The 25,245-nt window shown below is 43.8% G+C and overlaps 1 protein-coding gene across 10 annotated transcripts in view; it reads left to right on the top strand.

Moving 5' to 3' along the window:
- Nucleotides 1–25,245, top strand: part of EML1 (EMAP like 1) — a 196,809-nt gene that overhangs the window by 122,462 nt on the left and 49,102 nt on the right. For 7 of the 10 annotated variants that reach the window (XM_044933192.2, XM_044933196.2, XM_044933191.2 and 4 more), the window contains 3 exons: nucleotides 5,865–6,000; nucleotides 15,717–15,773; nucleotides 19,715–19,849. In XM_044933192.2, coding sequence (XP_044789127.1) covers nucleotides 5,865–6,000; nucleotides 15,717–15,773; nucleotides 19,715–19,849 — 328 coding nt within the window. The remainder of the gene's footprint in view (nucleotides 1–5,864; nucleotides 6,001–15,716; nucleotides 15,774–19,714; nucleotides 19,850–25,245) is intronic. The other 3 variants (XM_044933195.2, XM_025271665.3, XM_025271667.3) reach the window with 1 other exon arrangement.

Raw genomic sequence — 25,245 nt, 5'->3', positions numbered from 1 at the left:
CTGTATATAACTTTGTTCTGTATTCCAAGTCTCCTGTAAATGTATGGTCATACTTTCATAGTTTAAAAAAGAAAGAAAGAAAAAAACCTGGTGAAGAGTGAGCTCTGATCCCTGGTATTATAAAAGAGTAAAATGATGGAGAGTGGCCTGGAGGCTCATGGGCCTGGGGATCTGGGGACAGTGTCCTCTCCTCCCTCCTCCAGGCCTGGGTGTGCAGTGGAGCCGGACCACACGTGTTGTCCCCAATGGATGAGATAACGTGTTTTAAGTTGTTACTACTCTGTCTGATGTCTGGCACTTGGAGCTGCCATCATGGTTTCAGCTTTTGCATTTTGGTTGATTCTGATGCAGAGACATTATTTTGCCAACAAAGGGCCATGTAGCCAAGGCTATGGTTTTTCCAGTAGTCATGTATGGATGTGAGAGTTGGACTGTGAAGAAAGCTGAGCGGCAAAGAATTGATGCTTTTGAACTGTGGTCCTGGAGAAGACTCTTGAGAGTCCCATGGACTGCAAGGAGATCCAACCAGTCCATTCTAAAGGAGATCAGCCCTGGGTGTTCTTTGGAAGGACTGATGCTAAAGCTGAAACTCCATCTCATGTGAAGAGTTGACTCATTGGAAAAGACTCTGATGCTGGGAGGGATTGGGGGCAGGAGGAGAAGGCGACGACAGAGGATGAGATGGCTGGATGGCATCACCGACTGGATGGACGTGAGTCTGGGTGAACTCCGGGAGTTGGTGATGGACAGGGAGGCCTGGCGTGCTGCGATTCATGGCGTCGTGAAGAGTCGGACACGACTGAGCGACTGGACTGATCCCATGACCTGTCATGTGGTGCAGCAGGCTGGGAGGAGCCATTAGAGACCATCCGTGAGGGATGTTAGGATTAGGACTTTAAAGGAGATTTGCTGGGACGGAGCCTCCGAATGCAGTGGGAGACCAGCCCTCGGCTTTAGGGGTTGCGCTGAGGGAGCCTCTGCAGAGCGATGGTGACAGCGGGATGAAAGGCAGGCGCCCGGCACTGATCCACGTGCTGTAGTCACCCCTCGGGCCTCTGCAGCGAATGACTACAGACAGAAATGGACTCCCTGACAGTGCTGGGGCCCAGATGTCTGAAGTGAGTATCGCTGGGCTGACCTCAGGTGCTGGCAGAGTTGCTCCTCCTGGAAGCTCCGAGGGGGAGCCTGCTCCATGCACGGTTCCCGCCTTCCGTGGCACGGTTCCCGCCTTCCGTGGCATGGTTCCCGCCTTCCGTGGCTGCTGGCCATCCTCGCTAGAGGGTACGTCACTGCAGTCTCTGCCCCGGCTCACGTGGCGAGCCCCTCCTTACGCGCCTTCACATGGGCTTCTTCGTTTTCCCCCTGTTGATCTTATGGAGCTATAACTGATACACAGTGTTGTCGTAATCTCTGCTGTACAGCAAAGTGATCCAGTTCTGTGTACATACTTTCTTTTTCATATATATATATGTATTTCATTGTGATTTGTAGTTCCCTGTGCTACGCAGTAGGACCTTGTTGCTGATCCATTCTATACATAATGGTTTGCATCTGCTCACCCCCAAGCTCCCCTTGCCTCCCTCCTCCCCACCCTTTGGCAACTACAAGTCTGCTCTCAATGTCTGTAGCCCTGTCTCTGTTTTGTAGGTAAGTTCATCTGTCTCATGTTTTAGATTCCTCATCTAAGTGGTATCACATGACACTTGTCTTTCTCTGTCTGACTTACTTCACTTAGTATGATCATCTCCAGGTCCGTCCATGGTGCTGCAAATGGCATGATTTCATTCTTTTTTATGGCTGAGTAATATTCCATTGAATGTACGTATATACACATGGGCTTCTAATAAGGACATGAGTCATTGGATTTAGGGCCCACCCACATCCAGTGTGACCTCACCTGGGGTTTCCCAGCTGGTACTAGAGGTGGTAAAGAATCTATGTGTAACGCAGGAGATGCGCAGGAGATGTGGGTTTGATCCCTGGGTTGGGAAGATCCCCTGGAATAGGAAATGGCAACCCACTCCAGTATTCTTGCCTGGAGAATCCCATGGACAGAGGAGCCTGGCGGGCTTCAGTCCACGGGGTCACAAAAGAATCAGAAACAACTGAGAGATTAAGCAGCAGCAGCAGCAGCAGGGCCTCAAAGATCCTGCTTCCTAATAAGGTCCCATTCTGAGGTTCTGGGTGAACGTGAATCTCAGGGAAGACACCACAAGCACAGTAGTACGTATATTTTTTAAAAAGACCGACAAAATGGAGACTGAAATGGTAGGTGAAGTAGAGAGAGGAGGTGGAGATGAGGCATGGATGGCATTTCTTCTGGAGAAGGTTCTGTCCTGGCAGAGAGTGGACATCAGCATGGGAGCAGGCTGTGTGTGTGAGGGAAGATTTAGCATCTCTGTTTTGGAGCTGTGGTGTTTTCCTTGAGGAATATTCACTCCAAGCACTGGGCTAGGGCCCCTGGCTGGAGCAGGTACTCAGAGAATGAGGAGAGAGAGAGAGCTTGGAGGGGGTGGGCAAGGGTGTCCTGCTGTGGGCGGAGGGGTCTGACTGCACTCTTTAAACCCTCTTTCACAATTAAAAAAAAAGAAGGTGGGCCGCCCTCCGCTTTCAAGACTGAAAAGGTTCAGTGCATTGAAATGTTGGCACTCTAGGCAGTCTTGTCATTGGTAGTATTTTTAAGGGCCTACTCTGAGGCAGATTTAACTTGGGGATGAACAAAATAAATTCTGCTAGTACCTTAAAATAAACGTTTAATTTTAGAATAGTTTTAGATTTACAGAAAAGTTGCAAACAGAGCAGAGTTTCTGAACCCCCTGCACCCAGTTTCACCTATTGTTAATATTTTACATTAGAATGTTTGTCACAACTGATGGGACGGTATTGATACATTATTATCAATCAAGGGCATACTTTATCCACATTTCCTTAGTTTATCCCTTATGTCCTGTTTTGGTCTCGGGATCCCATCTGGGATTATATTTAGTCATAGCAGCTTCTTAGGCTCCCCTGGACTGACAGTTTCTCACATTTTCCTCGTTCTTGTTTAACCTTGACAGTTGTACAGAGTACTGTCCTTCAATTTGGGTTTGTCTGATGCCTTTTTCCCGATTAGACTCGGGGCGGGTTTAGGGAGAAAGACCGCAGAGACACAGTGGTGCTCGCATCACATCTGCCAAGGGTGCATCCTGTCTGTGTGACTTGCCGCTGTTGACCTTCACCTCGATTACCTGGCTGAGGTGTGTTTGTCGGGTTTCTCCCCCTTGTCACACCTCCGCACTGCGTGGTTTAGGAGGAAGCCAGTGTGCATAGGCCACGCTTAAGGGGCAGAGAGTATGCTCCACTACCTGAAGGACAAAGTATCCGCATAAATTATTTGGAACTTTTCTGCCTGGGGGTGTGTCCTCCTCGTGTGTTTATTCCATCATGTGTTTGTATCAGTGTGAACCTGTGGATATTTATTTGATAGTTTGGGGTATAATCCAGTCCTACGTTATTTATTCTGTGGTGCAGTGTGTGCCAGCTTTGGCTCTTCCCATTGGCTCCTGTGTCCCTGTACCACGCCACCCCCCCCCCCCCAGCAGTGTGGGTTTTGTGAGCACTTCCTTACTTTCTGGTGCCATAAGATGCTCCAGGCTCATACTGGATATTCCCTGTCCCAGCCCTAGTTTCGGGCTTTTCCCCAAGGGTCCCTGGTTCCTTTTGTTGTAGAGTGGGATCAGAAACCAAGGTGTGGTCCCCAGGTCTCTCAGCAGGCAGAGCTAGAAAATAGATGTCTGCGCAGGCTCACCTGTTATTACGGACCTGTGTGTCTCTGTCTTTGTTAAGCTAGATGTGCGTTCACGCTGCTGCCTCCTCCTCCGCTCTGTTGCTGGTCTTTCATCTTCCTCTCCAATGGCCAGAAGCTGGTTCCTACCATCCGCTGGTGCATCCACCAGTTGTTCAGTTCTCATGCTCACACATTGTGGTTTCAGAGCTGTTAACCCATGCCCCCATGGGAAACAAGTTTGCCAGCTATTATTAGAATATGGTACTTACGTGCAGTGCCTTTTGTAGTCTTCCAGTCTCTACTCATTTCCAGAATTCCTCTGTTGGCCCCTTTCCTCTCCACCCCCTTCCGTGAGGTCGTATTGTGTATTTCTAACGCAGTTGGTTAGATTCTTTTGTCACAATCTGCGTTCTGTCATGGGGTTCCGCCATCTCTTAATTGAACATTATTTGCATATATTAGGGCTCACTCTTAATAAAATAACAAAAGGATCTGTGGGTTTTGACAGCTGTGTAGTGTCATACGTCCACCATTATGATATCACACAGAATAGCCTTGCCACCCCCAAGAACCTCTGTGCTTCACCTGGTCATACCACCTCCAGTCTCTGGCAAGCTCTGATCCACTTTCTGTCTCTATAGTTTAACTTTTTATAAAGTGTATAGCCTCTCAGACTGGCTCCTTTCACTCAGAAATTTGGATTTAAGATTCAGCCACGGCTGTGTGGATTGGTTCATTCCTGTTATCACTGAATCCTATTCCGTTGCCTGCGTGGACCACAGTTTGTTTACCCCTCACCCACTGAAGGACCTCTTGGTTGCTTCCAGTTTTGACAGCTTTATGGCATCACCGACTCGATGGACATGAGTTTGAGCAAACTCTAGCAGATAGTGAAGGACAGGGAAGCCTGGCATGCTGCAGTCCATGGGATGGCAAAGAGTTGGACGCAACTTATCAACTGAACAGCAACAAATATTAAATGCAGGTTTTGTGTAGGCATAAGTTTTCAAATCAGTTGGGTAAATACTTAGTGTCCAGAACAATTATTGGATCCTATGGTAAAATTTGGGGCTTCCCAGGTGGCTCAGTGGCAAAGAATCTGCCTGCCAGTGCAGGAGACAAGGGTTTGATCCCTGGGTCAGGAAGATCCCCTGGAGAAGGAAATGGCAAACCCACTCCAGTATTCTTGCCTGGGAAGTCTCATGGACAGAGGAGCCAGGTGGGCTACCGCCCATGGGGTGGCAAAAGAGTCAGACGCGACTTAGCAACTAAGCAACAACCACAGTGGTAAAGTTTATAAGCCTTAGTTTGGTAAGAAACTGCCAGACTGTCTTCCAAAGTGGGCTGCCCCATTTTGCATTCCCACCGGCTCCGAAGAAGAGTTCCTGTTGCTCTGCCTCCTGGCCAGCAGTTGGTACGTTGTCTGTGTCCTGGACTTTGGCCCTCCTGATAGGTGGAATAGACATATCTCATTATTGTCTTCATTTGCATTTTCCTAATGACAAAAGATATTGAGCATCTTTTCATATGCTTATTTGCCATCTGTATATATTCTTTGGTGAGGTGTCTGTTCAGATCTTTTGCCCATTTTTTTAATTGGGCTATTCATTTTCTTTCTGTTGAATTTTAAGAGTTCTTTTCCTATTCTGTATACACGTCCTTCATCAGATATGTGACTTGCAAATATTTTCCCCCGGTCTAGGAATTGTCTTTTCATCCTCTTAATGAGTCTTTCAGCTAAAGTTTTGTTTTTGTTTTTGTTTCATTTTAATGAGGCCTTAGCTTTTAATTTTTCTTCTCTCATGGATGTGCTATTGGTGTTATATCTAAAAACTCATCAGCAAATTCAGGGTCACACAGATTTTTCTCCTGTGTTTTCATCTAGAAGTTTTGCGGTTGTACAGGTTACACGCAGGTCCCTCCTGAGTGGTCCCTTCTGAGCGGCTGGGTTTGTTGTTTCAGAGTTGTCTTTACCTTTGTCGACTCTGCTAGCATTTTGAAACGGACGTCCTTTCTCTTTCTACGTTATCTTAAGTCCCATAAAGTTCCCTTGAAAAGGGAAAGGTCCTAATTGCCTTTTCTGCTTGTCTTCCAGCAAGACCACTGGTGCAGACCTTGCCTTTAAGAACCACGGTCAACAACGGCACTGTGGTACCAAAGAAACCCAGTGGCTCCCTGCCAGCGCCCCCGGGGGCCCGGAGAGAGCCCGCTGTGCCTGCCGCCGCCAAAAGGTAGGCAAGAGGCGCCTTCGATGAAAGCTGTGTCAACTCAGATGCTGAAATCAGCATTAGTCTTTTGTATGACACTTGAATATTTCTCCTTTGAGTTAAAGCTTGTGAAAGCGCAATATTTGGTGTGTTGCCAAAACAGAAACCATGTTGATTTATTATTCTGCGTTTTTTTTTTTAGATATAATCACAGAGTCTGATTTTACATTCACTAAAGCCACAGTGTACCATTTTGTGTTTCTGCTTAAACTTCACTTTTAATTTAAAAAAAAAAAAAGTGGGAGTATGACCTATACAAAAAAATGAATATGCTGTTCTCAGGTCCCAAGGGCTTGGAATATAGCAAAATTCAGACTGCTGTACCGAGCTTTAATTTTTGTCAGTAAAATTTGGATGGCATTTAACGGTGGAGTTTCAGCTGTTGATGTTTGTCAGATAGCGAGTAAGTTGCTTTTAACTTTTTTACAATTTCACAATTGTCATATTAAAATTGTAGATTTTCTATGCCAGCCTACTTTTCCAAATTTTTTATGCTCTAAAATACAAAACACCTGTCGGTCATCTGGCACAGAAAGTGTTAAAGAAATTCTTCTGCAATGCGGCCTCATGAGCTTCTTCTAAGAACTTGCAGCGTTGGTTAAAATGCTACGTGCTGTATGGGTGCTGGGGATTCAGTGTGCCCTGCCCTGCGCGGGGTGCCCCGTGGGTTGACGAGAGTAGATCTGAGGCTGCATTGTGACTCAGAATGAAAATACAGCAACCCCATCACATCTTTTAGGTACAGAGTGTTTCTACAGAGACTCGTCGTTGAGCAGATTTGCACGGTGTTTTGTCAGATAGAGCTCTGTGTACTTACTGTTTGTGAATTTTGAGAAAATTGATTTTGCAGGGCTTTTTGAACTTTAAAATGAAATTCTTGGCCTCATTTCATACCTTTTTATTACTTACTTGAATCATTTATTTATAATCAACATGAAATGACCTTCTGGATCCTAACAGGCAGCGATAGATATAGACTGTCTTTTATTCATCTAGATGTTGTAAGGCTGACAATTCTGACTTTTTTTTTAAGTTTCGGGTTGTCATCTGTTACCATTTCCTCCTTTCTTTTTTTTTTCATTGTGGAAAACAACAACAACAAAAAACACATCACATTAAACTTACCACCTCAGCTATTTTTAGTGTATGGTTCAGTAGTGTCAAGTATATTCTCGTTGTTTTACTGCAGATCTCCAGAACTTTTTCATGTTGCAAAACTGAAACTATACCTCTTAAACAGTAAGTCCTCCCCAGAACCCTTGGTGATCACGCTTTTCCTTTCTGTTTCTATGATTTTGACAACATCAGATGTTCCGTATGAGTGGGATCACAGAGTATCCATCCTTTTGTGGCTGACTTATTTCACTTGACATAATATGCTCAAAGTTCATTCACATTGTAGCTTGTGAAAAGATTTCCTTCTTTTTTAAGGCTGCATAACATTCTGTTGTGCATATATATACCACCTTTTCTTCATCCATTCATGTTGATGGACATTTGGGTTGCTTCCACCTCTTGGCTATTGGAATAATGCTGCAGTGAATGTATGTGTACAAATATCTCTTTGAGATCCTGCTTCGAAATCTTTGGGGGTATATACCCCAAAGTGGATTGTTAAATCATTTGGTGTTAGGTTGGTACAAAAGTAATTGCAGTTTTGCATTGCTGAACTTGGCCATTTGATATTGGAATACCTTCTTAAATAAACATGGTTGTGTTACATATTATTTTAATGAGCATTTTTTGCTTTATGTTTTTTGCTAATGACTTATTACTTGATGTTTATTTTATATTTATTTTAGACTAGGGAAATGATATTAGACAAAAAGCAAATTCAAGCAGTTTTCTTATTCGAGTTCAAAATGGGTCTCAAAGTAGTGGAGACAACTCACAGCATCAACACTGCATTTGGCCCGGGACCCGAACGGCGCAGCGGTGGTTCAAGAAGTTTTGCAGAGGAGACGAGAGCCTTGAGGATGAGGGCTCAGTGACTGGCCGTCGGCAGCTGACAGTAACCAGTTGAGAGGATCATCTAAGCTGATCCTTTTAAAACTACACGAGAAGTTGCCCAAGAACTCAAAGTTGACCATTCTCCAGTCATTTTGAAGCAAATTGGAAAGGTGAAAAAGCTCTATAAGTGAGTGCCTCATGAGCTGTCCAAAAGTAAAAAAAATCATCATTTTGCAATGTTGTCTTCTCTTCTCACAACAGTGGACCATTTCTCAGGTTGTGACATGTAATTTTATACAACAGGCAATGACCAGCTCGGTGGCTGAACCGAGAAGAAACTCCAAACACTTCCCAAAACCAAACCTGCACCCCAAAAATGCCACAGCCACTGTTTGGCGGTCTGCTGCGCGTCTGATCCACTACAGCTTGCTGAGTCCTGGTGAAACCATTGCATCTGAGAACTGTGCTCAGCAAATCCACGAGATGCACCGAAAACTGCCGTGGCTGCAGCCGGCATCGGTCCAAAGAATGGGCCTGATTCTTTTCCACGACAGTGCCCAACCGCTCGGTACACGACCAGTGCCTCAAAAATTGAACAAAATGCTCTACAAAGCTTTGTCTCATCTGCCGTATTCACCTGACCTCTCGCCAACTGACTACCACTTCTTCAAGCATTTCAACAACTTTTCGCAGGGAAAACACTTGCACAACCAGCAGGAGGCGGAAAAGGCTTTCCAAGAGCTCCTCACATCCCAGAGCACGGACTTTACACGGCAGGAGTAAACAGACTTATTTCTCATTGGCAAAAATGCCCTGATTGCACTGGTTCCTATTTTGTTTAATAAAGACATGATTGAGCCTAGTTGTAATGATGTAAAATCCACAGTCTGAGACTGCAATTATGTCTGCACCAACTTAGTAATTCAATCTTTAACTTCTTGAGAAACGTCATAATGTTTTCCTTAATGATTGCACCATTTTACATTTGATGGAGCTTGGCGGTCTACAATCCATTGGGGTCACAAATGAGTCTGACACAATTTAGCAACTAAAACAATGACAACATCTATCTTTATTCCAGTACCTCACTGTCTTGATTACTGTTACTTTGTAGTACGTTTTGAAATCAGGAAATGTGAGTCCTCCAGTTTTGTTCTCCTTTTTCAAGATTGTTTTGGCTATTTGGATCCCTTGGGATTTCATATGAATTTTAGAATTTTTTTCTACAAACGATGCCATTGGTATTTTGATAGGGATTGCATTGAATCTATAAATCATTTTGGGTAGTATGGACATTTTAACATATTAAGTCTTCCAATCCCACAGAGGATGACTTACCATTTCTTTGTATCTTCTTTGATTTTTTTCAGCATTGTGTAATAGTTTTCTGTCTATAAGTCTTTCAACTTCTTGGTTAAGTTTATTCCTAAGTACCTTGTCCTTTTCGATGCTATCATAAATGGGATTGTTAATTTCCTTTTTAGATTGGTCATTGTTAGTGGATAGAAATTGAACTGATTTTTGTGTTTTGTTTTTTGTATTCAGTAACTTTAGTGAACTTGTTTATCAGTCTTAACAGTTCTTTGTGGAATCTTTAGGGTTTCCTACATATAAAATCATGTCATCTGCAAAGAGAGATAATTTTACTTTCTTTTTTCCAACCTTGGATGCCTTTTCTTTTTCGTGTCTAATTGCTCTGGCTTGAACTCCCAGTACTATGTTCAATAGTAGTGGCGAGAGGGAGTATCCTTGCCTTATTCCTGACATTAGAGGAAAGGTTTTCAGTCTTTCACCATTGAGTACGATGCTCATTGTGGGCTTTTCATTTTTACTTTTTGACTTCTACTATGTTGAGGTGGTTTTCTTCTCTTCCTATTTGGTTGAGTATTTTTATTATGAAGGGTGTTCAATTTTGTCAAGTGCTTTTTCTGCATCAGTTGAGATGATGGTGTGATTTTTGTCTCCTTCTGTTAATGGAGTGTATTGTATTAATTTTCTTATATTGAACGGTCCTTGCATTCCAGGTGGAAAACCCACTTGCTCGTGGTGTGTAATCCTTTGAATGTGCTGATAAATTCAGTTCGGTTGCTCACTCGCTCATTCGGGTCCTACTCTGTCGACCCCATGAACTGCAGCACACCAGGATTCCCTGTCCTTCACTGTCTCCTGGATTTTGCTCAAACTCATGTCTGTTGCGCTGGTAATACCATCCCACCGTCTCATTTGCTGCTGCCTTCCTCTCCTTCTGCTTTCAGTCTTTCCCAGCATCAGGATCTTTTCCAATGAGTCAGCTCTTTGCATCAAAAGAAAGTATTGGCCAAAGTATTGGAGCTTCAGCTTCAGCATCAGTCCTTCCAATGAATATTCAGGGTTGATTTCCTTTAGGATTGACTAGTTGGATCTCCTTGCCGTCCAAGGGACTCTCAAGAGTCTTCTCCAGCACCACGTTTCGAAGGCATTGCTTACTCATAGTAGTCTCATAATCCTTTTTATTTCTGTGACATCAGTTGTAATATTCTCTTTTGTTTCGAATTTTAGTTATTTCAGTCTTCTCTTTTTTTTCTAGTTTAATGGAGGAGTTAGCACTTTTATTGGTCTTTTAAAAAAAATCAACTCTTGGTTTCTTGATTTTTTTCTATTGTTTTTCTTTTCTCTATTTTGTTTATCTCTGCTATAATCTTTATTTTTACTCTCCCTCTGCAAACTTTTGGTTTTATTTATTGTTGTTTTTTCCTACTTCCTTGAGAAGAAGAAATAAAGTTAATTTGTTGATTTGAGATCTTTCTGTGTTTTCATAGCTATAAACTTCTCTGTTAGTACTGCTCTCTGCATCCCACGCGTTTTGGAATCATTTTTGTTTGTTTTCATTTGTCTCCAGATATTTTCTAAATTCTCTTGTGATTTCTTCTTTAACCCATTAGCTGTTTAAGAGTGGGTTGTTTAATTTCAAGGTTGACTTTTTAAGGTAGCAAATAGTTAATGAAAAATGAGATTCTTTGTCTTTATTCTTGAAGATTCACTTTTATAATTGAGAGATCTCTTTATGTATTTGGAGTTTAAGTAAAATAAAAAATTTTTTCAGAGCAAAACATGATAAAAGTAAAATTTGAAATGCAGATAGAATTTCTAGCTTTCAGTTCATTTCATGAGAGCTTATGTCAAGTATTCTTGCACTTTGTTTTTGTAGAAGCCTCTGTGTTTGATCCAAAGTAACTAGTACTCTGCTGCAGAATCTAATTGATTTGTTTTTGTTCAGTCACTCAGTCATGTCCAACTCTTTGCAACCCCATGGACTGCAGCACATCAGGCTTCTCTGTCTTCCACTGTCTTCCAGAACTTGCTCAAACTCATGTCCATTGAGTCAGTAATACCATCCCACCATCTCATCCTCTGTCACCCCGTTCTCCTCTTGCCCTTAATCTTTCCCAGCATCAGGGTGTTTTTCAGTGAGTTGGCTCTTCACATCAGGTGGCCAGAGTATTAGAGCTTCAGCTTCAGGATGAGTCCTTCCAATGAATATTCAGAGTTGATTTCCTTTAGGATTGACTGGTGCTATCCCCTTGCAGTCCAAGGGATGCTCAAGAGTCTTCTCCAGCATCACAGTTTGAAAGCATCAATTCTTTGGTGTGCAGCCTTCTTTATGGTCCGCCTCTCATATCCATACATGACTACTTGAAAAGCCATAGCTTTGACTATGGTCAAAGTCAGCAAAGTGATGTCTCTCCTTTTTAATACGCTGTCTACTTTTCCACAGAGAGAAAGAGGCTCAGTGGTGTTTCAGCCCCTCTTTAAATCAGTGATAATGGCAGAAATCATTTTTGATGATAATATAATAAAAGCCTACAAAGCACCAAGCTTTTAATGCCATTATCACTGATCCTCAAAACAGCCTTCCAAGGGACATATTATTATCCCTGTTTTGCCAATAGGTAAACTGAGGCTCAGAGAAATGAAGTAACTGGTCTGGGATCAAGTGAGTGGAGAGAACATGGGCTCAAACCCAGGTCTGTCTGGCGCCAGAGCTCACACTCCTTTCACTGTAATGGGCTGGTTCTTGCAAAGATTTCCAGGTCAGCGCTTGCATCTCCTTATTAAAAAAAGTGCTCCATATAATTACTCTTTGGAAACCATCCCTCTTGTGTACCCTTGTGTAGATGATGCTCGTTAGAAACAGTGATGTTCTGAGAAGCCCCGAGAGTGCTGACAGGAGCAGCAGGCAGGGGTGAGGGTGGCTGAGATGCCGGCAGCTTGCATCTCTGAGAGACAGACCTGCCCATTGATAAGGAGCTGCAGGCCCTGAACCCCTAGATCAGGACCCAGGCCTGTGCTGTGAGAGAGGCCTAGGTCCTCTGCTCCTCCAGGCATAAAGGAGCTTATGGACAGGGCTCATCCTCAGCAATATTATCTTGCAAGGAAAGAAGGAAGGGAGGATAATTAGTAACCATCACATTTGATACGGGCTGCCCCAGTGGCTCAGCGGGTAAAGAGTCCACCAGCAACGCAGGAGACGCAGGAGACTCGGGTTCGATTTCTGGATCAGGAAGATCCCCTGGAGAAGGAAATGGGTACTTGCTCCAGTATTCTTACCTGGGAAATCCCGTGGACAGAGGAGCCTGATGGGCTACCATCCAAAGGATCGCTGAGCAACGACGGAGCCAATTAAGCATGCATACTTTATATATGTGTATGCATTAGCACTTTGGAAAGTTTTTTTGTATATCAGCCAATTTTAAATCTTTATTGAACTTGTTACAACATTGCTTGTGTTGTTTATGTTCTGGCTTTTTGGCCATGAGACATGTGGGATCTTAGTTCCCGGACCAGGGACCGGATCTGCACCCCTGCACTGGACGGTGAGGTCTTAACCCCTGGACCACTGGGAAACCCCTGTATGTTAGCATTTAGACAATAAGCTTCCTCCTATAAATATTCTTAGTCCTCTGTAGACTTTTCTTTTTCTATGACAAAATGATTAGTCATAGTCATTTGATAAGCTGTTGTTTAGCAGTCAACTAGAAATACGTGGTTTTCTAGATTGTCTGAAACTCTTGGTTTTCAGCATAGGGTGTAGTGATTCACTTATTTTGTTTCTTTGCCTTATATGGGCTTCCGTGGATCTGAATTCTCATCCATCTGGAAGTTGGAAACCCAAACAGTGGCCTGTTAACAGTTACTCTGTGATAAAGTTCCTATAGATCTCTCCTGAGGGGAGAGAGTTTTGAAAACTGAAGCAAGCTGGGCATTCTGACTGTTAGGAGTAAAACAACCTCCAAGACATTTAAAATACATGTACAATCGTGTTAGAATTTTTCTGTAATCAGAGTTCTAAATTAAACGAACTGGGGCGTCTGTGGCGTCTGGATGGGTATATGTTTGTTTTCTTTTCTCGGGTTTTTTCAGCCTAGTACCGAAGAACAAAATCCCCTTTGGAAATTGTCCAGCACCCAGGGGTTGTGCTTTGTGTTGCCAATTAAGACTTCGATTGGGGGCTTGATTTGGAATCCTTGGGAAAAGCTTTGTTTCCATTAGTCAAAGAAGAAAAGGCAGAGAATCCGGGAAGACGTTGTAGGTCATACCTTGCTCAGTGGGGATGCTGAAGCTGACAATAGAACAACATTCCCACTGGCTCAAAACGGAGACAATCACTCATTCTTTCCACCCCTAAGTAGAGCTTTACAATAGGGCAGAGCTGTGAGAAGAGAGATCAAAAGAACAAAACTGGTGCAAAAAGAGAGCATTATTTTTAAAATGCTCTGCTCCAATTGGAAGATAGTATGGTAAATATCCATGGTTTCCAAACAAACAGCTGACAGTCCTTAGAAAAATAGCTGCACTCATTAGTGCAGTGTTTGTGAAAGCCCCGAAGTCAGCGCCAGGTGCTTAAGGATTTAAATCTGCTTCGGGTTGTTTCGTTTTTCTAATATATTTACCATTGAGATCCACTGAGATGTATGTGTTAAATTCATATTCTGAGTCTGATCTCTGCAACAAGATTAGAGATGGGAGTATTTTGCTGTTGAACAGAGGAAGATGAATTGGCACCTACCCTCTTATCAGAAAGGATGCGGTTCCCCAGTCTGGGCTCAGGTTCTGAAATGTTAGTCACCCAGTCTTGTCTGACTCTTTGCGACCCCATGGACTGTAGCCCTCCGGCCTACTCTGTCCATGGAATCTTACAGACAAGAATACTGGAGTTGGTAGCCATTCCCTTCTCCAGGGGATCTTCCCAACCCAGGCATTGAACTCCGGTCTCCTGCATTGCAGGTGGATTCTTTACCATCTGAGCCTCCAGGGAAGCCCCCTAGGCTCAGGTAGTTGACTTCATATGACAGGAAAAAAAAACCCAACTTATTTTCATGTGTCAAATTCTCTAAGACCACCAGGCTTCTTAGAAAATACCTTTTTGTTGTTACAATGATGTCTTTAGCCTTTTTTAATTATTGAAGTGGGTGACCTCAGTCTGTCACAGTTCCCTCACCCTTGCAGGACAAAAGCCAGGTTAGTTCTGGTCCCTGTTGACTTGCCAGTGCTCAGCACAGCGCCCAGTATAAGTTGATCCCAAGTAAGTATTTGTCGAGCATGTGCTCAGTCGTGTCCAACTCTTTATGACCCCATGGACTGTAGCCCACCAGGCTCCTCTGTCAAAGGGATTCTCCAGACAAGAATACTGGAGTGGTTGCCATTTCCTGCCTGCATTTGTCAAGTAGATAATTCTTCTAATCTAGTGTTAATCACTCCAGCTGTCATGACAGATGACCTCATTAGAAAATCTCTGGTCACGCGTACAAGCTTCCCCTTAAGATTCATATTTTTTTTTTCAGTTGTAAAAGTTTGGGATCTTTTCCCCAAGATTTTGGAAAGCCAATTCTTGGTTCCAGATCGCATAATGAAAGAAAGACATCAGTCATGGTAGCTTATTACACTTAGAGTTACTATCTAACCTTGAGAAGAAAGATGGCCACTTTTCCTCCACTCTCCATTTGCAGAGATACAGTTTTACATCTGAAATTTAGTTTAAGTCGGCAAAAGCCATTGAATGCAACTGCAGTGTAGTGTAAAGAACTATTACATTTTCAGAACTTAGAAAGTATGGAATTTGGGAGTGGGGGCCGAGAGCAGAAGGGAAAAGAAGAAACGATGGTATTATTAGTGCATTTCTACACAAGACGTACTTGCCATAAGCACTAAAAAATGTGTGATTATACATTCTCTCCTAAGCTAGGACTTCTACCACTTTGAAAATAAAGAGCGTGGTTTTTCCCTTGCTGTCCTGAGGGAACATAACTTCTTTGGTTACTCCCTGCTGGTTATTGCAGGAGGCTCCTCACAGAGTGTATACAGTATTAACTCCTTCTGACCGCCCTTGTTCCTGCAAGTGTCTTGTCTTCAAGCTCTATTTTCTGTCCTTGGCTTTGAGTCCTAGTAAGTCCTCTTTAATTCATAAGAGCCCTTGGCTCTCAAAAGGAAATTTCTTGTTCTTCTTGAGTATACAACAATAGTAGATTAAACAAAAAAAAAGATTAACATGTTAATGCAAATGTGCAAATAACAAATATCTTGAAAGGGTTGTGATGGATTATACCCAAGTCTATATATGCAGACCGAAATGTTTTCCTGTTTTAATGTGCAATGTATTCTGTAATTTATTGAAGTTTACCAAAATAATTTTCCATGCTTTTATTACTACACTCACCTTTATTCTGCTTTGTTTGCATGCCTCTCGTACACAGATTAAACAGGTCTGTGAGCCTTCTCAGTGCTTACACACTGAACAGATCACCGGCCAGGTGAGGGGTACTTAGATTTCCAACGTAGCCCTCGCTGATGCTGCTTGCTCATTTCACCTGCCTTCTAGTGTAGTCGCTTAGAGGGTCTTACCTGATGCCTGCCATTGCTCGTCTTAAATCACGTAGCTGTTATTATTTACTGACCTTTGGTGCATTTTTTAAACTTTTTATTTTATATTGTAATATAGCCAATTAACAGTGTTGTAATAGTTTCGAGTGGACAGCAAAGGAACTCAGCCATACGTATACATGTATGTATTCCCTGCCAACCTTTATTGGATTTTTAGACATTCAGCACCTCTGTTCAGCAAGTCCTCAAAACTAATGTGCCGCAGTGCTTCATAACTTGCAAGTGATCTGTTTATTTTTGGCCTCGCCATGTGGCTTATAGGATCTTAATTCTCCGAGCAGAGATTGAACCCAGGCCCTTGGTGGTGAAAACTCGGGGCCCTAACTACTGGATCATCAGAGAGTTCCCTAGGTGCTGTTAACTAAGAGATTCAGCAGAGGGCCAGGGGTCGTGACCTCAGCCGTTTGACTTTATACCCTGAAGCCATCCCCCCATCTGTTGTTGTTGTTGTTGTGTAGCGGCTCGGTCACATGGGACTCTTGGCAACTCCAAGAACTGCAACACACCAGGTTTCCCTGTCCTTCACTGTCTCTCAGAGTCTGCTCAAACTTATATCCATTGAGTCAATGATGCCATCCAACCATATCATCCTCTGTTGCCCTCTTCTCCTCCTGCCCTCAGTCTTTCCCAGCATCAGGGTCTTTCCAGTAAGTCAGCTCTTTGCATCAGGTGGCCAAAGCTTTGGAGCTTCAACTTCAGCATCAGTCCTTCCAATGAATATTCAGGTTGATTTCCTTTAGGATTGACTCGTCTGATCTCCTTGTAGTCCAAGGTACTCTCAAGAATCGTCTCCAGCGCCACAGTTCAAAGCATCAATTCTTCGGCATTCACCCTTTTTTAAAGTCCAGCTCTCACATCCATACATGACAACTGAAAAAACCATAGCTTTGACTATACGGATGTTTGGTGGCAAAGTGATGTCTCTGCTTTTTAATATGCTGTCTAGGTGTGTCGTAGCTTTTCTTCCAAGGAGCAAGCATCTTTTAATTTCATGGCTGCAGTCACTGTCTGCAGTGACCATGGAGCCCAGGAAAATCAATTCTGTAGAATAGGAATGATGATACATTCACTGGGGATTCGAGGTTTAAATTCAATGATTCGTATGAAATGCAAAACTCTTCGTAGATGTGAACTGTTGCTGCCCACGGCTGCATCACTCTCTTCACTCTCTTCACTCAAGATCTCCCCTCTTCACTCTTCCAGGAGCTAGGTTGAGTGCTAGTTATTAGCAAATCGGCTAACGTTTGCTATCATTGATTAACAGTCACGGTGTTTCAGCTCTTTAAGGGTGCTTTATACAAGCTTTCAAATTGCCATGAACTTGCCCTGAACTCCCACAAGGACGCCACAGAGGTGATGCTGGAGGCTGCCAGCTGCCAGGGCGGGGTGCCTGAGAGCCTCATGTCAGATGCTCGACAGAGAACACTCTCGAGATGTGAACTGAGCTTGGTGTTTATCGTCACTGGAAGATCTTGAACTTTAGCACAAAGCCTTCTGTAATTTGTAGACTTCAATCCTAAATTTCAGAAATGGAATGCTCTCCCAAGAGCTGTAATTTCCTTGTCCTCAAATTGAGTCTTCTAAAAATTCACATTGTGCTCTTCAGGCACACCCGTGTGGATCCCAGCTGTGAGATCCCGGTGCTGTCAATTCAGAGTTTCCTCGGTGACCGAAGAGCCTAGGCAGAAAGTGTCTTCCACTCATTGTGATCATGCTCGTCTTATTTATGTTTGCTCAGTCAGAGAACGAGATGTTTTTTTCAAAAACCGATAACACCCTACAGTTTTAAAAAAACATGCTAAGAGCTTCTTTACTGACTGGTTGGACATGACAGAGGAAGGACTGAAATTGGCTGGAAGGAAGGCAGAGATGAGAAGGAAAAGGGAATGAAGGGAAGACTGGGGGCATCCCATGTGCAAAACTCTTGCCCATTCTGTGCTATTTCATTGTGAGAAAGGAAGGCACATCCAGCCCAGCAGTAGTAGCCTCGCTGTCTCGGGCTCCTGGGCTCCTGTCTCCTCCTGATGGAACTTTAGGTCCCATGCACCCTCTCCTGGCTCCGTGCTCACTGGAGCCTCTGAGGCTCCATCATCAAGGTCCCCTCCTCCACCCACAGCCCCAGCACCTTAACTGTCCTCCCTGGGTTCTTGCTTCTCTGGTCTCTCCAGGTTTCTCTGCCTCCTGAGATTCCCATGGCAGTTCTTCAGCCCACCTCGTCCACCTCGTTTCTCTTTTCCAGGAGACAAAGGTTCTCCTCATTTCCATCTCCTCTCCTTCCCGGCGTGGAGATGCCCTCTGCGTCCGTGGTTCAGTAACCCCCGCTGACATTGGTGTCCTGAGCCCCTCCTGGTTGCAGACTTATGTTCTCGCCCACCTGCACCTCGACTCTCTGCATCCACACCAGACCCCCCCGACACAGTCCTGCCAGGGGCAGCTCCTCCATTCACCCTTCTTTTTTTTTCTCACGGAGCAGGTGCTAAATGATGGCATCTCCTTGTGCTCCTTTGTCGGTGTGACACTCCCATGTATTGTTTCATTTATTTCATCCTTTCATTTAATAAATATTTATCAAGCTTCTCTACTAGACTCTGCACAGAATACAAGAATGATAAATGAGATGAGATCTCAGGAAACATATGACCTGATGATGAAGATTTAAAAAAAAAAAACTTTACAGGTTGTCTGTAGCACGCTTCCAGGCTCCAAGAGCAGACCATCAAGCTACAGCCCCTGCCCTGGCTAACTGACCCCTCACCCCTGTGGGTTACTGTGCAGGGGGTATCCCTTTTCCTAGGACAGGCTCCCGCCTATTGTGTAACTGCAACATATCCAAGGCACTCATTTTCTTTCTCCCAGAAATTCACAATCTTCAGGAAGTCTTCCCTAGATATCCCACAGCAGTCTTCCAACTACTCTAGGCCCTCTGGTTATACAGAAGGAAGTAAGCACTTGCATGGGGCCCCCTCTAAACGAGGCAACCCACGGAGAGTGGATTGTGTTTGTCCCACGTGTGCCTTTAGACCGGAGCTCTTCAGTAGCAGCACCGCTGACCTTTGGGTCTGGACCAGCTTTGTCGTAGTGCTCTCCTGGGCTTTAGAAGGGTATTTGGGGCTTCCCAGGTGGCACTAGTGGTAAAGAACCCACCTGCCAATGCAAGGGACGTGGGTTCAATCCCTGGGTCAGGAAGATCTGCTGGAGGAGGGCACAGCAACTCGCTCTAAGTGGGTCAGTATTCTTGCGTGGAGAATCCCATAGACAGAGGAGCCTGGCAGGCTGCAGTCCATGGGGTCTCCGAGTCAGACACGACCGGAGTGACTTAGCTGTAGCAGTGGCCGCTAGGCCCATTAGATCCCTGGCGTCCACCCATTAGATGTAGCCGCTCTCCCTGCTCCCCCAGTTGTGACAAGCCAAAGTGTCCCTGGGGGGCAGAGTCGCCCCTGGTTGAGCAGCACTGGTCTAGACTGAAGCCTACACAAGGGCGGGGTCACCTCCCGCTAAGGCCCTGGTATTCATGGTACTCATGAATATTCATGGTACTGATACTCATGGTATTGTTGGAGTTGGTACCTTTCAACTTCCCCGATGACCTTGAACTTCACTAACCCTTACAAAGGCAAGAAGCATAGATCTCAAGTGACATTCTGAAAAAATTTTTGATCTCTGTAGTAAGGAATTTAGAACCAGTCTATCTTTTAAATATCCACATGGAAATAGGATGTTCTATGTATATGTTTTCGCATTCAGCGCTAGGACAGAACCACTCCGGGAAGGACTTCTCTCTCATTTCACTGTCTTCCCTTCGCACTTTCAGTACCGTCAAGAGGACCAGCTCATCTGAACGGGTATCTCCTGGCGGTCGAAGGGAAAGCTATGGGGATTCCAAAGGGAACCGGAACCGCACAGGATCCACCAGCAGTTCTTCTAGCGGCAAAAAGAACAGTGAAAGGTAAGGGGCGTCTTCCCAACAGTTCCTGCCGTTCCGATGTCATGTGACCTCTCTTCCCCAGCGGTGAATCTGAAGGCCCCCCGAACCGGCACATAAGCGAGGAGCCCTCGTGGCTCGTGCGCCTTCTCCGGAAGTCACTGTGGGCTCGGCAGACAGCTCCTGGTCACAGCTCACCCCAGTTAACCAGCCAGGTGGAGAACTGTGACTTCGACTCCCTATGCATGCAGGAGGCGTTCTTGAGAACTTGCTTAGTATCAACTCCATGGAATTTGGGAAGCTTCTGAATTGATAAAGTGTGGGACAGTTTATATTTCTAATGCTCTCAGCTGCCTTTTTTTTTGGCTGCACTGGGTCTTCGTTGCTGTGCACCGGCTTTCTTTAGTTGTGGAACACAGCCTCTAGAGCACAAGGGCTCAGTCGTCGCAGCATACAGGCTTAGCTGCCTAGTGACATTAAACCTGTGTCCCCTGCATTGAATCAGGGATCAAACCCGTGTCCCCTGCATTGGAAGGTGGATTCTTAACCACTGGACCACCAGGAAAGTCCCTCTCAGCTGCCATTTTAAAGTTAACTTTAGTGGCTTAAGTTTGTCAACAATATTTTCTATGACAGATTGGGTAAAAAGTTGTAATTGCATGATTTGTCAGAAATTATTTTTAATATCGAGCTAACACCAGAAATAGGAACCACTTTCTTTCTGGTTTCATGAGTCTTTTTCTTTGAGGTTGGTTTATAATGGATTATGATAACTCCCTGTTAAACTCAATGGCACCCCACTCCAGTACTCTTGCCTGGAAAATCCCGTGGATGGAGGAGCCTGGTAGGCTGCAGTCTATGGGGTCGCTAAGAGTCAGACACAACTGAGCGACTTCACTTTCACTCTTCACTTTCATGCATTGGAGAAGGAAATGGCAACCCACTCCAGTGTTCTTGCCTGGAGAATCCCAGGGATGGAGGAGCCTGATGGGCTGCCATCTATGGGGTTGCACAGAGTTGGACACTACTGAAGCGACTTAGCAGCAGCAACATTTTATTAGTGAGAGCTAATTTGGGGCATTTTAACAGCTTGTTTTACGTCTAAGAATGTATTGTGTATATGAGAACAGTTTCTCTGTATGTATCTACTCAACATACTTTATTCTCTCTTTTTAAACATCGTGCTTTAAATTGTATTCTCTGTTGAGCAAAGCTTAGGAAGAAATTTCAGCTTCACAGGCTAACCATGTTTTGTTTTTTGTTTTTTTTCCAAATGTTCATGTAAGGAGAAGGCTTAGTCATAAAGCGGTGGACTCCAACCCACAGGCTGTAAAAGTTCCAAGTTTGTAAGTCCACTCTGATTCAGTCCTGTAAAAGAAGCTTAAGCTCTTTTTTGGTTTTATTCCTAAAAGACATGCTTTGTATAAAGAGATTGCAAGCACCTCTCTTGTCTCTGGCAGGTCAAATCCACAGCCAATTAACAATCTCAAAACCACTGACATGGGGCTGTTGTCTAATTTAGACTATTAGGACTTCTTATCAGAAGATTATGCTAATTGGGTGATAATACCTGGAAATGAGGCCAAGTGGTTGCAGCAGCAGCAGAGCAGGAGTCAGTGGGGGATGCAGGGCGGCCTTAAGTGGGGGATGCAGGGCGGCCTGTGGGCTTCTCTGAATTGAGGGTAAGCTTGGAAGTTGACCTGAGATGTCGAGCTCTAGGCAGTTCTTAAAAACTTGGCTCCTTCTCTGCACATCTGATTTGTATTAAGAATTTCCAGAAAGAATCTGCATTGTGCAAACTCCAGATCTGTTGTATCTTTTAAGTCCTATGTCTTAGCTCAGTATGCTGGGTAAATATTTCCATGAAAGATATTTACAAAGGGTGTTTGTTTGTTTTTTTTTAATGCCAGGAAATTTTGATTTAGAAATGAAGGACTGGGAAAATTTACTAATCATTTTCTAAAAATAATTCAGGCAACTGAACATGGCCATTTAAACATAAGTTCCTTGTCTTGTTAGATCCCAAGAATAGTTGAGACCCATGTAGTGCTGGACTCTTGAAAGTCACTTGGACTGCAAGGAGATCCAACCAGTTAATCCTAAAGGAAATCAACCCTAAATGTTCATTGGAAGGACTGATGTTCAAACTGAAGCTCCAGTACGTTGGCCACCTGATTCAAAGGGCCCTGATTCAAAGGGCCAACTCATTGCAAAAGACCCTGATGCTGGAGGAGAAGGGGACAGCAGAGGATGAGATGGTTAGATAGCCTCACCAACTGAATGGACATGAATCTGAGCAAACTCTGGGAGATAGTGAAGGACAGGTGTGCTATAGTCCAGGGGGTCACAAAGAATCAGACACAACTTAGCAACTCAACAACAGCAACACCACGGGTAGTGCTGAACGGGTTGAGTTGCACCTAAGGAGTTTCAGAGAGAAAGCTCCTGCCTTCTGTGGGTCATTGCTGGTACTGGCAGACGCCTTTAGGGACCCATGGAAATGATGGCAGTGGTAACTCAGACAGAAGGAAGAAGCAGCTAGAAGCAATAGAGGTGAAGGTCAAGCTGGTGCATCCGTCACGGCCTGTCCACTTCCCTTCATCCTTCCGTTCCATTCTCCATCAAGAGCCTCTCTCTTGAGTTGCCCGGAACTTGTACCAAACCAGAGCTGGAGTCTTATGGATCAATGCCCAGTCTCCAGGGCTTAAAGCAGGCAAAGAAAGGGATGGAAAAGTGCAATTCCGCTTTTAAACATTATGGTCCTCAGTAGTCTAAGACAGCACGACCTCTTCCTCATCACACACAAATATTTGTCCACGGTCTTACCTTGTAACCCATTGTCCATGTGAGATTACTACACATAGCAAGATGTAATGGAAGGGACACAGGTTCTGGAGTAGAAGAAAGATCTGGGTTTGTAAACAAACGTGGCCACTTCACTTCTCTGAGCCTCAGCTTTTACCCCTCTGTGAATGAAGGATTTTATATCTTAATGCCCTTGAATCTTGTCAGAGAGCTAACTGGTAAGAAAACACCCAGCACAGCACTTGGCACTCAGCAATGGCAGCTGTTGTAAATCAAGGCTTGTTGGGGGAAAATATAGTTCGTGAGGCTTTCCAAAATTCTGAACTTGATCTTCCCCGATTGTAAGATGAAGGTGGTGGATGACGTCCGAAGTCGTTAGTCTTTATTCAGTCTAACACATACTAACTTACATCCACTGGACACTCTTATGAGTACAACCTGGATTTTGGCAAATTCTAATTGGCTGGGGAGACATAAAGTATTATACAGTCGCCCCAGGATGTCCAAGGGCTGTTGGTTCCAGGAGCCCACCCCCACGCCCATCCCCAAATCCATGGATGCTCAAGTCCTTCAGTTAGTGGTTCTGCATCCACAGATTCAGCCAACCGTGGATTCTTATGCTTGTGTTTGATCCCTTGGATGCAGACACAGAGGACTGACCATACATTCTCACGGTTGTTAATGTCACATCAGAACGAACTGGTGTTCAAGCGCTGAGACCCCCAGGAAAGCTCATCAGAACACGAGTGAGTGAGGGTGACCTTAGAGCTGTGACTTTGGGTCTGTCCTGATTCAGAGAAGAAGCAAGTCATTCACACCAGGCAGTGCTTGAACTTGTATCAGCCCCAAACCATTTGCTGTAAAGCTCACAGCTACTACACACCATATGCAAAGCTGTCTTAGCACACCTGGCACTTGGTGAAAATGAGAAAGAGGCTCCTTTCAGCATTCTTGTGTCTCTGTAATAATAATCACAACAAATATAAAGCCACTTCCTATCAATTGTATAGATCTTACTGTCAAACATAAAGTAATAGTGCTTTGAGGTCCTAAACATTTACATTTTCTAAGATACATTAATTTATTGAATAATCATCATGTTTTATGTTCTTCCTGGTGGTCTCAGTCTTCTTACTCATGTATCTCATTTCCTTTGGAAATGGTCACGGGAGTCAACAGTCTCTCTTGTGATGCTTTAGACTTTTATCTTAGAATAGTTAACATTTTAAAATATTTTCCTTGCAGTGAGCCACAGAATTTTAACAGCACTTATTAATCTTTGCACTGACACAATTTTCATAAGAACAAAAGCAGTATTCAGCAATGTAATATATACCTCATGTATTATTGATGGTATATTGTGAATATTAACAATTATTTATATAGTGATTTGTGTCATAATGAGGTACTTATTAAATTTAAATAGGGACTTGATAGTAACACTCTGATAAACAACCTGTACTATCTAATGTAGCCGGTAGCCTAATCCAAGAAAGAGGTTTTGTTTGTTTGTTTTAAGTGTTTCATATCAGACAGGAAAACAGCTACTATTTAGAATGTACAGTTAATGTTGCCAGATTGATAAAATGTTTCAATTATCCAACTGGTTCCCCCATTGTCATTTTGAAGGGAATAAGGTATATCAACTTTGTAAGCAAGACACTTGGTTTCCATCAAAAAGTTGTTGCAGCGTGAGCTGATTTTGTTCAAGTAAGAAATGTTACGGCCATCTGCTGGAAACCTTGTTGTAACACACAAACTGCCCATCTTTGGAGTCAACAAATATGAAAAAAGCTTCAAAACCGTGAGGACGCCTACCACGTGCAGACTTGCCCTGGATGGCCTTTAGTGTGTGCAGCTGGCTGCTTTATCCAGGCTTCGAGGTCCAGAACCGTGAGCGGGACACTCAGCTCCATCCTTCTTGAAACTTCAGCCTCCAATGAGGAAGGCTTTTTCTTTTTACTGAAGTATAATTGATTTACAATGTTGTGTTAGTTTCCACTGCACAGCAAAGTAATTCAGTTATGCATATATATGTAGACGATGCCCACTCTAATGGCAGAAAATGAAGACGAACCAAAGAGCCTCTAGATGAGAGTGAAAGAGGAAAGTGAAAAAGCTGGCTTGAAACTCAACATTTAAAAAAAAAGTAAGATCGTGGCATCCAGTTCCATCACTTCATGGCAAATAGAAAAAGTGGAAACAGTGACAGATGTTATTTTCTTGGGCTCCAAAATCACTGTGCACAGACTGCAGCCATGAAATTAAAAGGTGCTTGTTCCTTGGAAGGAAAGCTAATGTTTTAAAAAGCAGAGACATCACTTTGCCGCCAAACATCTGTATAGTCAAAACTATATGGTTTTTCCAGTAGTAATGCATGGATGTGAGAGTTGGACCATAAAGAAAGCTGACTGCTGAAGAATTGATGCTTGCAAACTGTGGTGCTGGAGAAGGCTCTTAAGAGTCCCTTGGACAGCAAGGAAGTCAAAACAGTCAATCCTAAAGGAAATCAATCCTGAATATTCTTTGGAAGGACTGTTGGTGAAGCTGAAGCTCCATTACTTTGGCCACCTGATGGGAAGAGCCAAGTCATTGGAAAAGACCCTGATGCTGGG

The sequence above is a fragment of the Bubalus bubalis genome, chromosome 20 (genome assembly GCF_019923935.1).
Source record: "Bubalus bubalis isolate 160015118507 breed Murrah chromosome 20, NDDB_SH_1, whole genome shotgun sequence".
NCBI lineage: Eukaryota > Metazoa > Chordata > Mammalia > Artiodactyla > Bovidae > Bubalus > Bubalus bubalis.
This window is presented reverse-complemented; position numbering and strand designations above follow the sequence as displayed.